Source organism: Odocoileus virginianus, chromosome 25 (genome assembly GCF_023699985.2).
Source record: "Odocoileus virginianus isolate 20LAN1187 ecotype Illinois chromosome 25, Ovbor_1.2, whole genome shotgun sequence".
NCBI lineage: Eukaryota > Metazoa > Chordata > Mammalia > Artiodactyla > Cervidae > Odocoileus > Odocoileus virginianus.
The window spans coordinates 6,205,732-6,220,132 of record NC_069698.1 but is presented as its reverse complement, the minus strand read 5'-3'; the positions used below and the strand labels follow the sequence as shown (position 1 = coordinate 6,220,132).

Genomic DNA, 14,401 nt, shown 5'->3' with positions numbered 1-14,401 from the left:
TTTCATTAAAAATCTATTCTCTTTATTCACTAGTTAGATGCTTTTTGGCATAGTTAAATTCTCAGTATTCAAATAATGAAAAGAACTCTGTCACAATAAAGATTCAGATATATTGGTAAGTATAAAGAAGTATGAACAGAGAGTGTTACTTAATAGGCATACAAAGAAAAGGAGTTATTGAAACAAAAATTTGTTTAAATAAGGCAATGTGTTAGTCTAGTAAGTATGTACTACATACATGGCCTTTGACAGGATGAATAAATGACAATATTTAATCCCTAGCCTAGTGAAAGCTCTTACAATCTCAGTGAGAAAAAATGCATATGTATAAACACATAGATACACACACACATATACTCACTCATTCATATATAAATTCTGTCTACCATGGTATATGTGTGACTATATAATTTTTAAAATAAATTAAGGGAAAGAGTAGATCAACATGGAAAAGAAGTCCAAAGTATCCTATATCTCACTGAAATCCCTAAAATAATAAGTAAGTATCTGTGTGTCCTCAATCACTTCAGTCGTGCCTGACTCTTTGCGACCCTATAGAGTGTAGCCTGTATACTGGTTATGCAATTCAATGGACCAATCTACAATTATTAAAAAAATTAAGATAAAATCACACTTGCAGAAGGCAATGCAACCTAAGAGGTAAGCTACTCAAATATTTATGAGTAGTTTAAGAGAAAGATACTACTCCTGAATATGAATTTTAAAACAACTTTTAAACAATGGCTTTATAAGGAATTGTCTCCTGTGTCTTTCTACATATATTAGAAAACACAGAATCAGTACATAAGTTTTAAAATGGCTTTCATATATTAAGTTTTTAAAACTGCCCCAAAGAGTACACATGTCAACAAGTATGTTTTAAATATCAAGACCACTGAAATCTAAAGAAGTAGAAATGAAAAATTACCTACTGTTTTCTCTAAAACTTATCATTTGGTTTTATTAGAGTTTTATTATTATACAAAGCACAAAATATCCAAATTATAAAATTTTTTAAAACTCAGCTACATTTAAAATAAAATATTGGAAGTTCTCTCTCAAAGACTGTTGCCAAGTTAGCGTTTTTCATTTTTATTTTTTTAAAGTGCATTCACATGTTCACAAATGGTAATTTTTCTTTATAAAACTGAAGTTACATAATGTCATTTTACAAAGTCAAATGTTACATAATTAAGCTTTACATAACATTTTTACATAACAAGATGCAGAGGTTCCCGTGTGGGTGTCCAGAGCTGCCTTCCTCTTGCTAAAGACTTTACAGGATAATGAAGTGTGAGTGTGCTATGGTATTTAACCTCTGATTGAATATAGATATTTGGTATACTGTAATATTTCATTTTTAAGAACAATGCTAAAGTGAACACCCTGGGGTACAGATCTTTGTGTGTATATTCAAGTGATATGTATATGGAATCTAGAGTCAAACATGTTTAGGTTTTGGTAACTACTGAATACCACCCTCAAGAAAGACTTTACCAAGTTACCCCCACCCCCAAGTCATAATCTATGAGGGTGCCAACAGTGGATTTACAAGAATACAATTATTGTCTCCAATAGGTTTCAGTTATCCACTTGACTCTAAAAACTAACGCATACAATTATTCGAATCTTCCCTGAAGTTTTCTAAAGCTAAATATCTCTACTTTCCTATCGATCTGTCTACCTGCAGGTTTATCTATTTCCCCACAGAAATGTCAGTATTATATTGGAAGCAGAAATATTAACAAGAGATTTTTATCGAAAAAATAAAGTTCTGTAATTTCTTTTCAAACACTCTTAAAATTCCTTAAATATATTTTGCATTAAATATCTGTACATGACTTTACCAATTACTAAGAATGTTATTTCAAAGGCATCACAAATACTTATTAATTTTAAGTATGTCTCCAGAAATTGTCCTTACCTGTGTAACTTTTATATGATCATGGGGTGTAGGTTCACATAGTCCAGTTAAATCAGGATTATAACTCCTCCCATCAGGATAAAGATAGCTGGATTATAAAGAGTAATTTTATTTACATAACTATATACAAGTCTTAATTGCCTTTAAGGTTATGTAATCAGATTCTTCTATATTCAAACGCACATTTAGATGTCTCCTTTCTAGGTATCTTACATCAAGAATTTATTCTATCACTGTTTCCATAATACTACAAGTTATTTTTAGGAAATTCAAAATCTAGCAAAATTTTTTAATTAAAGAAATATATAATGAATATGGACTCAGCCATTAAGCAATCACTTTCAATTAAACAGCTTTACTATATGTTTTGGAGAAGGAAATGGCAACCCACTCCAGTATTCTTGCCTGGAGAATGCTATGGAGCCTGGCAAGCTACAGTACATGGGCGTCACAAGAGTCAGCCATGACCAAGTGACTGATACTTCCACTGGTTACTCATGTTCTATTCCAAAATACTCAGAATATACGTCTATTTGCAATTATTATGTCTTTCACATGAAGCACAATTAATGTTACATTTTACACTATGCTTAGTACCACTAGGAAACAAAAATAGAATTAAAGCCCACAATTTTCTCATAAAAGTTATCCAAACATCTTTGTGGCATTTTCTTTCTCTAGTTTCCCATCCCCTTTCTTTCTGTTTCACCTTCCATTTACCCTGGCACATATACACATGTGCATATAAACAAAGGTTACAACTCTATGTTTCATTTACTTCAAATGAAGCTACCTACAGAATGGTTTATAAGCATAAGGTTCCATTACTAGAGAGAATTAAAATAAGAACTAAAAGTTATCATGCCATCTTGCTGTGCTAAACCAGTGCTTCGTTATTCAGAAATCCATTTAAAAAAATGAAGCTGATCATGTTGGTAAGCACCTATATTAGATTAGGAAATGAGTAATATTACTGCTGGATTTCATCAATTCATTAAGTTACAGGTGATTTTTATTTAGCAACTTTTTGTTCTAGATTCTTGAATGGTAACTTAAGAACATAATAGTACAGTGGTGAATAAAGAGCAAAACTATACTAACGTTATTATGTGAAGTAACAAAAAATATTTATCCATAAATAGTCTATAAATATGTTAGTGTTTAAAATTCTAAAAGAAAACCAGGAAAAATAAACCTAGAGGACAGACAATTCTCATATGGTAAGGAGGAAATCAGTGAGTGGCTTTGTTGTTGCTGTTGTTGTGTTTTTAAGATTTAGGAAAAGGAGTTGACTACATATGACTATGATACAAATTTTAGTGTCATTATAGGGATAGGGTAAAATGCTACAAACATTATAGGAGTGATAAGCAAAAGTTGGTAGCTTTCTTTTTATACTTGTTCACCACACTTCAAGAATGTTGAATTCTAGGGAGAATTCAGAAATGAAAGATTACAAAATGACAATAATTTTGCTAGAGAAAAGGTTTAAAAATTCTGTATAGGAGCAATTCAATGATTATGGTCTTCAATATTGCTGTTGCTGAGTCCCTTTCAATGGCATTAGAGGAATAAGGAATCTTGGCTAGTTATCAAAGTAAACGTCTTTATCACTTATGTCGCACAATATCAGATTAACTATAACGAAAGGACAAATGACCCTAACGGTTGGAAACAGTTGGACCAGATAATATCCTGTGTTTTCACTGATCTTTTGTTGTTGCTGGTGTTTCACGTCTGACTCTTTGCAACTGCATGGATTGTAGCCGGCCAGGCTCCTCTGACCATGGAATTTACCAAGCAAGAATACTGCAGTGGGTTGCCATTTCCTTCTCCAGGGCATTTTCTGGACCCAGGGATCAAACCCAGGTCTCCTGTATTGGCAGACAGACCCTTTACCTCTGGGCCACCAGAAAAGCCCACAATATAAATAAGATATATCAAAATCAGTCCATTCACAGATTTGCCCACTCGTGATCTCTTTTTATAAATTAAAACTCTGAAGTACATTTTTCTTCAAAACAAAAATCCTGTTATAGTGGATAGAAAGCCACAGATATGAATCCTTGATGCACTAGAGGTAAGATATAAACAACAGAAGAGCAAATTTGTAATTAAAAAAGGAGAAATACAGACTTTTAGTACCAGTTTGCCATTCATTCTTACATAACTATTTCTTAAAATTCACAACTTCTATCCATTCACATGTAGCCCATCACTTTTTCTTTTTTCTGTTCTTTGGCAAAGGAAAATTTTGCTACTGGAAACTATTTTCTCTTTCTGGTAGACTTCCCCCTCTCAGGTTTCTATCACAGGAATATAGTCAATATTTTACAGTAACTATAAATGGAGCCGAATGAGCACCAAAAAATGGGCACTTTCGAACTGAAGTGCTATAAAAGACTCTTAAGAGTCCCTTGGACAGCAAGGAGATCAAACCAATAAATCCTAAAGGAAATCAATCTTGAAAACTCATTGGAAGGACAGATGCTGAAGCTGAAGCTCCAATACTTTGGCCCCTGATGCAAAGAGCTGACTCACTGGAAAAGACTCTGAGGCTGGGAAAGATTGAGGGCAGGAGGAAAAGGGGACGACAGAGGATGAACTGTTTGAATGGCATCACTGACTCAATGGACATGAGTTTGCGCAAACTTTGGGAGACAGTGAAGGACAGGGAAGCCTGGCATGCTGCAATCCATGGAAAGAGTCAGATGTGACCGAGTGACTGAGCAACAACGATAGCAAATGGAGCATAACCTTTAAAAACTATGAATCATCATACTGGTCACCTGTAACATTTAACATTGTACCTCACTTATGCTTTAATTAAAAAAAAAAAAGGACAAAGAGAGGAAGCGAAAGAGGAGGGTGGGCGAGAAGGCAGGCGTGTTTTGGAGACAGGAGCACAGTGCTCCCCAGGGGAATGAAGTTCCAGGCCCCTTTAGCAGCCAGTTGTATTTTTCTGAGGCAGAAGAGCAGATGGATGGCTCTTTGGGGTGGGATGCTTTTGTGAGCTGTGTGTGGAAATCCCACAAAGGGAGATTCGTTGCAACTCTACTGACAGTCCAAGAACAGAGCCTATCAGAATCTGCCCATGATCCCAACAGCAGGATTAAAAGACCCTATACTGAGAGTACAAATTGGGAGCACAGGAGCAGAGCTAGATAGGGAACAATCAAATAATCGTTCCGCTGCGTCCATTCTCCAACTGCATAGTATTTTCTAACATTTGTAAGGAACTATTCAGATCTGAAGGTTGTGAAGACCATGCCAAAAAAAAAAAAAAATCAAATAATTAAGTTATTTAAATTGACTAAGAAATGAACAATAAAATCTAAGGATCATCCATTTCTTAGTTTTAAAATAAAAACCAGTCAGACCATCAGCCTCACTGTCCATTCCCACCACCAAAAGGAGCCTCTATCTTCCACATCTGTGAACAAGAAACACTCCAACCCCCGAGGTCTCATACTCACAATCCTTCCCTGCTTCCATCAATCAGGGCTTGAAACAAGGGCTTGTTGTGCGGTATGGTCTGTAAGATATTGCCGTCCCCTGTCACATAGCCAATGGCCCACTGCCCCAGCCTGGTGCAGCTTAAGCGGAAAATGTAGCTGTGAAACGAAAGAATAGTATGTTTAAACACTTTCAAAATGTCTGCTCGCTAACCACTATCAAACAATTGTGAGATTTTTCGTAAGCAAAAGAATAAACAAAATCATTTAGGATTTCTATCTTCAAACTTATTTTACACTATTCTCCTTCTCCATTTACTGATCTGCAAAAGAAATAATGATAATAATTCCATTTAAATATCCTTGGAGTTCTGTGAAAAAATAGTCGAAGTTGTAAACTATCAAATAATTTACCACCATCAGCATTAGAGGTTTGCTCTGCATAAAAGTGCTGGTGGTGTGAAACAGCTGTGACATTTTTGGAAAGCAAAAATAAAATAAGTAAAAATTAATTTGGCTAGCTCAGACAGAAATTGAGCCAGTCTACTATGGAATTCAATACATTATTTTGTCATCTTAAAATTACGCACTTTTAGTTGTTAATAACTTGTTTAAAAATAATACTTTTCTTTCAAGTATTACAGCCATTGATGTTTAAACAAAAGATCAAAGAGCTGAACTATATTAATGGGAAAGCAAACTAGGTAAGTTCATGCTCTGTCGAATCCTGTCAAGTTCAATGTCTTGTGATAGGAAATAAAAATAGTTCTAAAATATAAAACAAATTAATGACAATGTCAGAAGACACTGACTTGGTTTTAAATTCATTACTGTTTACTAATATTAGCTAATTATCTTATCTACTTACCACATTATACATCATTTCCCTGAATTTAAGTGTATTACACTCAGTCTTATTCATGATATCCATATCTGGATTTTCTAACATCTTAAGCAGATCGAAAGTAGGCCAACTTAAGCTATATTTGAGTACCCTGATAGCTATATGTATGTGGAAGAAATAAGCATCTGTTAATCTACATTAGTTATTGATTAAACAAGTACTGTAATAAAAACTTTAACAGATAATTTAGCATATGTAACAGATACAGTCATTAGATTTACTTAATTTGGGTATCAAATACTGCAATGTGGTTTCATCTTTGCAGAAAACTGGGCTCTTTACAGAAAGGAAGAAGTGATTTTCATATTGGTTTTGGAACTGTTGGAAAGGACTTTTCAAGAAGTCTAAAAACATTCTCCTAGAAAGCTGAAAAATAAGTATCAACCTCTCACTTAGCATCCTTAATCATGATCATCCAGAATAATCCCACACAGACATGACTGTCAGCTGGATCCAAATAAAGTACAACCTTAAGAACTGAAATGTCCTTGAAATATACCCAACTATTTTCTTTACCATGAAGCCAAAGAGATGAACCATTTCCCAAGAGAAAGGACCACTCCAGCAAATATTTATTAAAATCATTTGGTTGTTCACCGAATTTTCCTAAATACATTTTAAACACCCTATCACACGTACATATAAGGGTTTGCCACAAACTGATCATTTCACCTTCAACGAAAACTTAGAAGAAATAACTGATAGCAGACAGGAAGGGAAGGAAAAGAAGACATCCTTTCGGAGAGCACTATCTTAAAAGCTCTATTCAAATAGTGATGAGTTCTGGCTTTTATTAATACTTCCAACACGGTCATCAATTATCTCCACGATCTTGAACAAGAGAACACAAGAAGACTCACTTTATTATTTTTTTTTAGAACTGGAGATAATTTCCCAAATGACTTCTGTGTTAAATCTGCATGACAGAATGATTCCAATGGTATTGTATCTTTCAAATCATACTCCAGGAACAAGATGATACTTTGATGCCAATCAAGACAGCAAAAGTTATGGAAAAATTTGGTTATGAGAGATCCCTGAGACAAAATGACTTACCTAAGCCATTGTCAATGTGGACAATAACTGACCTGCTCTTGCAGTCACAATGAGAACCAGTTCTCAGTCTAAACCTACGACTCCACAGGAGCCACACTGTTTTCTGTACCTACAACCGCCTTCTAATATACAATAAAAATTCTTAGAAATATAAGAGGTGAAAATTTTTCCATTATGGTAAAGAGGGATAAGAAATCATCAATAACTGACTGCTTGAAAAGACTTTCTTAAAGGACAAATGACACTTGCACTAAAAATCAAATAAAAACGATATTAGAAGAAAAAGGTAGACCTGAAAAATACCAAACTTCTAAAATGCAATGACCCCTATATGAACATCAGGGCTCTCATGGACAGTGGGATGGTGTCTCCTACTAAATGCTGTAAGTTGAGAAAGGGCAGTCTCACTGTCATGACCATCATACCCAGCACACTGCATGCCACAGCACAAATGCCTACTATGTGCCTGGTGCATTTCTAGACTGGCTGTGGGGAAAATGTCTGCACCAGGGGAGAGAGATTTTCTGATCCCAGATATGCCATTAATAAGCTCTGCTCTCTTATACAAAGCCAGAGACGCTGATCACACAGCTAAGCTCTGTGAGTTTCATTCAATTTCAACAGCAGCCACGAGGGACTATGGAAGAAGTTCTCAGGACATGACACTGGTTTGGATCGCTAGCAATGGGTTTATATGTTTATGAACTTACTACACATTTATCATGTATCTATACACTTATATGTACTTATATACATTAATATGTATTTATATGTAATTATGTGATTATCATAGAACCAAACTGAATGTCTTGAAAAATACCCTAAAATAATGAATATGAAACTGATTTGTCATTAGCACAGTATTCAAGTATTCAAATATACAATTTTGTACACAAACACATGTCATGAAAAGAGTTAATATGCTAATATCTTATTCCAATTTTAAACTCTGAGACTTATTCTCTAAATTCATCAAATTACATATTACCATATCCTCTTTCACTTTATGAACATTAAGTTTCAGAACAAGCATAGCATACCAATTTGAATAACTGAATTAGGAAGCACTGTTTTTGTCTGTTAGCATTTCCCTCCCCTTAACCCAATGTGTATAACTGATTTACTTAGGAATGAACCACTGAGGACTTTCCATCTTTCCATATATCACATAATATTACTGCCAAAGTCTTACCTTCCGGGCTTGGTGCTGTATTTCTGTAGCCGTGCTTTCACTTCATCATATGTGAGAAATGCCATGTAACCCGGATGTGTTACAGCTAAGAAATTCCAATTCCGTAAAATAGAGCCCCAAGGCTAAAAGTATAAATAAATTAAAAGATTACCTAGAGAGTATCAACTATCATTTATGCACCAAGCCATTATTTAATACACATACTAAAATTCTCCTGAATATTTTAAAAGTGAATATAAGTTTACGTGGCTTAGGTCAACTTATATTATCCAAAAGCAAACATAAAACTACTTACTTTCATTTTGGAGAAATATAATTATGCAGAAAACAGATTTTAGGAAAAAAAATATTGAAAGCAAAAAGGAAAACCACATAATCTCTTCTCCACATATTCTATTCCCAAGACAGCAGTTGTGATCATTTTGAAACATAAACCACATCACTCTTTGATTCAAAACTCTCTAACTCTGACTAAAAGCCAAAGTTCTGATAAACGGCCTAGAAGGACCTTACGGGGTTGAGACCCAGTTCCCCTGCATCCCATGTGCTGTGAGCCTCTCACCTCCCGCCCTTCCTCTAGATCCGCGGATCACAGTACTGCTGGCGTAAACGTAATTACACTCTCTCACCTCACAGCCTTTGAATCTGCTGACCCCTGAACTCTTCACGTACACATGTTGTTTCACTCCCTCCTCTTCAAAACTCTCTTCCTCAACAGAGCCTTCTCAGACCAAAATCACTACTTCTCATCTCATGCCCCACATCCCTGCGCGTCTGTTTTATTCACTACTCTAACACTTAGACATCACATTTTCTAGAACAAAAGGCTATCATGGAATGGAAGTGATTTGGCAAAGTCTACACACTGACCCTGATGCTACATAAGAACAGGAACATGGCTGTCTCGCTCCCCAAAGGGAGGCCAGCACTGAAGCAGCACCAGGCGGAGCGACCAGGAGAGCTGCCGTGAGCAGCGTATCTGATGGCGGACGTGCCTACGAAGCCTTCACTCCCATGGTCGGTCAGTCAGTCAGTTAGTTCAGTTGTTCAGTCATGTCCGACTCTTCGCGACCCCATGAATCGCAGCACGCCAGGCCTCCCTGTCCATCACCAACTCCCAGAGTTTACTCAAACTCATGCCCATCGAGTCAGTGATGCCATCCAGCCATCTCACCCTCTGTCGTCCCCTTCTCCTCCTGCCCCCAATCCCTCCCAGCATCAGGGTCTTTTCCAGTGAGCCAGCTCTTCGCATGAGGCGGCCAAAGTACTGGAGTTTCAGCTTCAGCGTCAGACTCCCATGGTAACACACTACAATTCTAACATCTCATCCTTGGACAATTAGAAAATCAGAAAAGGTTCAGTTTAGAGGTGAATCCTGTAGAAATCCTTCACAGAAACACACACACACACACACACACACACACACACACACACACACACACACACACACGGTTTGTTATCGCTCTGTCTAATGGGATTAGTTGTCCCTCCAATTATCATGCAAGGGAAAAAAGGCAGCCAGTAATAAACAACTTTGCTTGAGGGCATTTAATGAATCATCTCTGTTGTATCTTTAAGGCTGAAGTTACATTTATCCCAAGGAATTGGCATCATACTCTATCTAATGTGCCAAATTATTAACTCAAATCTTCTACATAAAAGAAAAAAAAAAAAGTATTCTGTGTTGCCAAGTGAAAGTTGTTGAAACAGTTATCCTAGACTCCATTACTGGTGGAGGGCTCCTACTTTTGTTTGTTTTGAGACTTGTTCCTTGTTATTGTTAAGAAAGCTTCAAATTTACAAGGCGGAATTCTTTAAGGATTATATCCCTTGAGAGGAGGATAACAAGGGAAAGAATGATTTAAGAATGATTTAGTAATGAAGAGTTTAACCTTTGCCAAAATAACAAGAAAAATCTTCAGAGTATTTCCCCATCACACTAAAATACCTAATTGGGGAAAAATGAGCTCCGGAGAACACCCTTATGAGAGGTGCTGTTTATGTACTTGAAAAAAAAATGTTTTTAATTTTCTCTTTAAGGGATGACTAAAAATTACAAAAACAATACTTGGAAGAATATTAGCATGTGTTTAAAAAAAACTGAATATTAACTATTAGAGTCAATGAGTTTTGTTTTGCTGCCTCATCTATATAGGACAAGGCTGAAAAGAACATAAAATATTTGGGTCATTTCCATTAGAATCCACACAAATTAATGAAAGCTGTTTTATTAAAAACAGTGCTGAACTTTATAGACAGCCAATGCACACACCAAATACAAGTGGAGTTTTGAGCCAAATGCTGTACTACGTAGCAACCATTTCTTAGTAATAATTCTAAGGGCTAGCTTCTAACTACAAATATATATACTTCATAGGAAGTCTGTGCACTATTTTTCTTGAGAATGAAACCCACAGTCAGAAACACGTGGTAGTTTTGTATTTTGTGTGTGCGTGTTCAAAGTATGTTGCCAAAGAATGGCTTCAGTTCAGTTCAGTCACTCAGTCGTGTCCGACTCTTTGTGACCCATGAATCACAACACGCCAGGCCTCCCTGTCCATCACCAATTCCCAGAGTTTACTCAGACTCATGTTCATCGAGTCAGTGATGCCATCCAGCCATCTCACCCTCTGTCGTCCCCTTCTCCTCCTGCCCCAACCCCTCCCAGCATCAGGGTCCTTTCCAATGAGTCAGCTCTTCACATGAGGTGGCCAAAGTATTGGAGTTTCAGGCTTCAGCATCAGTCCCTCCAATGAACACTCAGGACTGATCTCCTTTAGGATGGACTGGTTGGATCTCCTTGCAGTCCAAGGGACTCTCAAGAGTCTTCTCCAACACCACAGTTCAAAAGCATCAATTTTTCGGTACTCAGCTTTCTTCACAGTCCAACTCTTAGAGAAGGCAAAATAAAGTGCTTTGAAGAGTGATTACTTTTGCAACTTGTTGTTAGATTGTAGGAAATCTTTTTTCACACACCAAACACAAAATTATTTGGAGCTTCTCTTTTTAAAATTATTTATTCATTTTTGGCTGTGCTGGGTCTTCACTGCTGGGTGCGCTCTCCTCTAGTTGCGGCGAGTGGGCACTACTCCCCAGTTGCAGCGCGCAGGCTGCTCATCATGACAGCTTCTCTGGCTGGGACGCACAGACTCAACAGTTGTGGGGCATGAGCTCAATTGCTCCCTGGCATGTGTGACCTTCCCAGATCAGGGATCGAACCCGTGGCTCCTGCACTGGCAAGTGGATTCTTCACCACTGAGCCACCAGAGATGCCCCTATTTGGAGATGCTTAAATGACTACAGAAACTAATGAAGTATGTTAAGAAGACGAGTCCCTCCATTCTCTCAAAGGCCACCATGTTCAGGAACACTTGTGTACTGACTTATAGTCTAACCTGGGAGCAGGACCTTGGCTGGTCTGCCCAGATGCTCTCTTAATCCTCACTGCCACAGATGACTTCCTCCACCTCTTTTTCTCCCTATTCCACAATGCTGTATATTCCATAGTCACTAGTATATAGCTCCAAATTACTCATTTCTTATCCTGCCACCTTACCCATCCCATTTATTGCCCCAGCCTTCTCTTACAGAAGAGAACGGGAAATGGAAGGAGGACGGGGCAGCAGCCCCAGGGAGAGCAAAGAAGAATGTAAAAGCCCCACATTTCCAATCTGGGACTTGAGCACTTGCCAGTCCCAACACCTCTGAACTACCTGGAGGGTAGACGGATAAGGTAACAGGCCGACGGAGGAACACAGCCAGTGCAAGATCTTCCCAGGGACTCAGCGCGGTTCAAGTTCTGGCAAAACACCAGGACGAGGGGGGAGAGGAAGAAGGGGAGGCCAGAATCCTCCAGCTTCTTCTTTCACGTCCTAGACAAGTCTCCACTGCATCCCCTTACCCCAACTGACACGTCCTTCAAGCCTGATGCTAGATCTCTAGAACAAACCCCAATCTTGAGGGTGTCCTTTGCCCACTTTCAGATACCACTCTGCTAAATACTCCATCCCCAACAGTTTAAAGCTAGAAGAATGCACAACCACTTAACCATCTGTATCACAGGCAGAGCAGAATATATGTCCATGCAGTTATACTAACCACAAAACTTACATTTTTCATATAGGATACACAATTATAGGAGGAAAATATTACTCGATTTTTAAAGTTATACAAAAATAAAAGATCAGTAAAAGTTAATACATCCACTATCTGTACACAGAACCAATTTTTTTGTATTTTAGAACACATACATGATTACAGTATAAGCATAATGAAATGAGGAGAGGTAAAGAATCTTAGAAAAACACAAGGGCTAACAAGAGTTCTTTAGCCACTTCTGTAAGCACAGGTTTTCAAAGACACCAGGTATACTTTGGTCCACTGGTACTGTTTTGTTACCTAATATTTTTCACAGTAGCTCTACTTAAAAGATTCTTTTCCTCTCCCATCCCCTGGAGCATAAATAAGATATATGCACCTTAGAGTCTTAAGATTACTTGGTTGTTTTAAAGTGAAACAGCTTATAAGAAAATATGTGTACATATTAAGCAGCTGTTTGGGTAAGTGTTTAACCACCATTAAGTTGCCATCATACTTCTGATATATAATTCTGAGGCATTCCAGTACTTAACATTCTGACTGAAAGTCATCCAGGCTCCCCACAAAAAATACACTCTTTCTAGAATGAATAAATAGGTTTAATGTATGGGAAAAAAAACACAAAACTTAGTTTTCTTCCTTCCCAAGGAGAAGAAGCAGAGTACCTACTATTAGAATGTCTTGGTATCATGTTCAGTAAGTATCTGTAAAATTATCAGAAACTTTTAAAGAAAGAAGTTCCGTTATAAAATAATCAGTATCAGATAACACAACCTTTTCCTAAAATGTATCTTAAAGTTGTTGGAAAAACATTAACTGACAGCATACATATACCAAAGGAATAATCATGAAACTACTGCAAATTGAAAACAACCAAAAGCATACTTTCTGCAGTCACTTATCTAATTTTCTATTCTGTATGTCTAGGTAGAATTATGATTATAAAGCTGTAATAAAGTAAAATTTATTCTATAAGTATTGTCGACAAGAGTTAGTTTGCCCTCTGTTAATGGGTTCTCTTATAAATTAAAAGTTAATGCCATGTAATCTTGTTTTCTTACATAAATCAGTTACCCGATCCTTGCAGGCAAGTACCAAGCAGAGTCATAAATCAGAGAAGCAAGATTCTTACAACATGAGAAACACGAAAACCAATATTATACTCTAACATTTGCTGAAAGTATGTTTCAAACAGAATAAATCTTAGACTGCAGACTAAAATAAAAAAAGAAAGAAAAACTGTGTTGGAATATAAGCAAGCCTCATTTTTGATCAATTAAACCTCACTTGCTATATAATTTATATTATTAGAATCACAGGGATTTTAGGTGGGATTCTCATTTTGTGACCACTTGAATCTCAGAGATGATATGCAATTTAATGGCAGAGGCAAATTCAAAGCAAATTGCAAGTCTTCATGTTTAGGGTAATTCTGTCTACACATACAAAAGCACAAAATGATGATACCCAGCTTTTATTATATGATACCTACTTCTGAATAGCTATGCGAAGACAATTATAAAAGAATGGTTCAAAAACAAAAACAATGAATAGGACAAGAAGGTTAATCTCAAAGTCACTGATATTAGGGAAAAAACCAGGAAAACCTAAATTTCCCAAATGAGAGATATGCTAAATTAATAACAGACTATTTTGATGGAATATTCTGTAGGAACTGAAAGCTGAAAATTACACTGATGAAAATAATTACTGACGTTGAAGAATGTTTGTAACATATGGTTGAAAGAGCAAAGCTAGCTGTGGAATTGGTA

At 36.7% G+C, this 14,401-nt stretch overlaps 1 protein-coding gene across 8 annotated transcripts in view; it reads right to left on the bottom strand.

Moving 5' to 3' along the window:
• CBLB (Cbl proto-oncogene B) overlaps window positions 1-14,401 on the bottom strand; it is a 210,177-nt gene that overhangs the window by 84,700 nt on the left and 111,076 nt on the right. For all 8 annotated transcript variants that reach the window (XM_020897518.2, XM_020897522.2, XM_020897523.2 and 5 more), the window contains 3 exons: window positions 8,532-8,653; window positions 5,401-5,538; window positions 1,925-2,012 (listed from right to left, as the gene is read on the bottom strand). In XM_020897518.2, coding sequence (XP_020753177.1) covers window positions 1,925-2,012; window positions 5,401-5,538; window positions 8,532-8,653 — 348 coding nt within the window. The remainder of the gene's footprint in view (window positions 1-1,924; window positions 2,013-5,400; window positions 5,539-8,531; window positions 8,654-14,401) is intronic.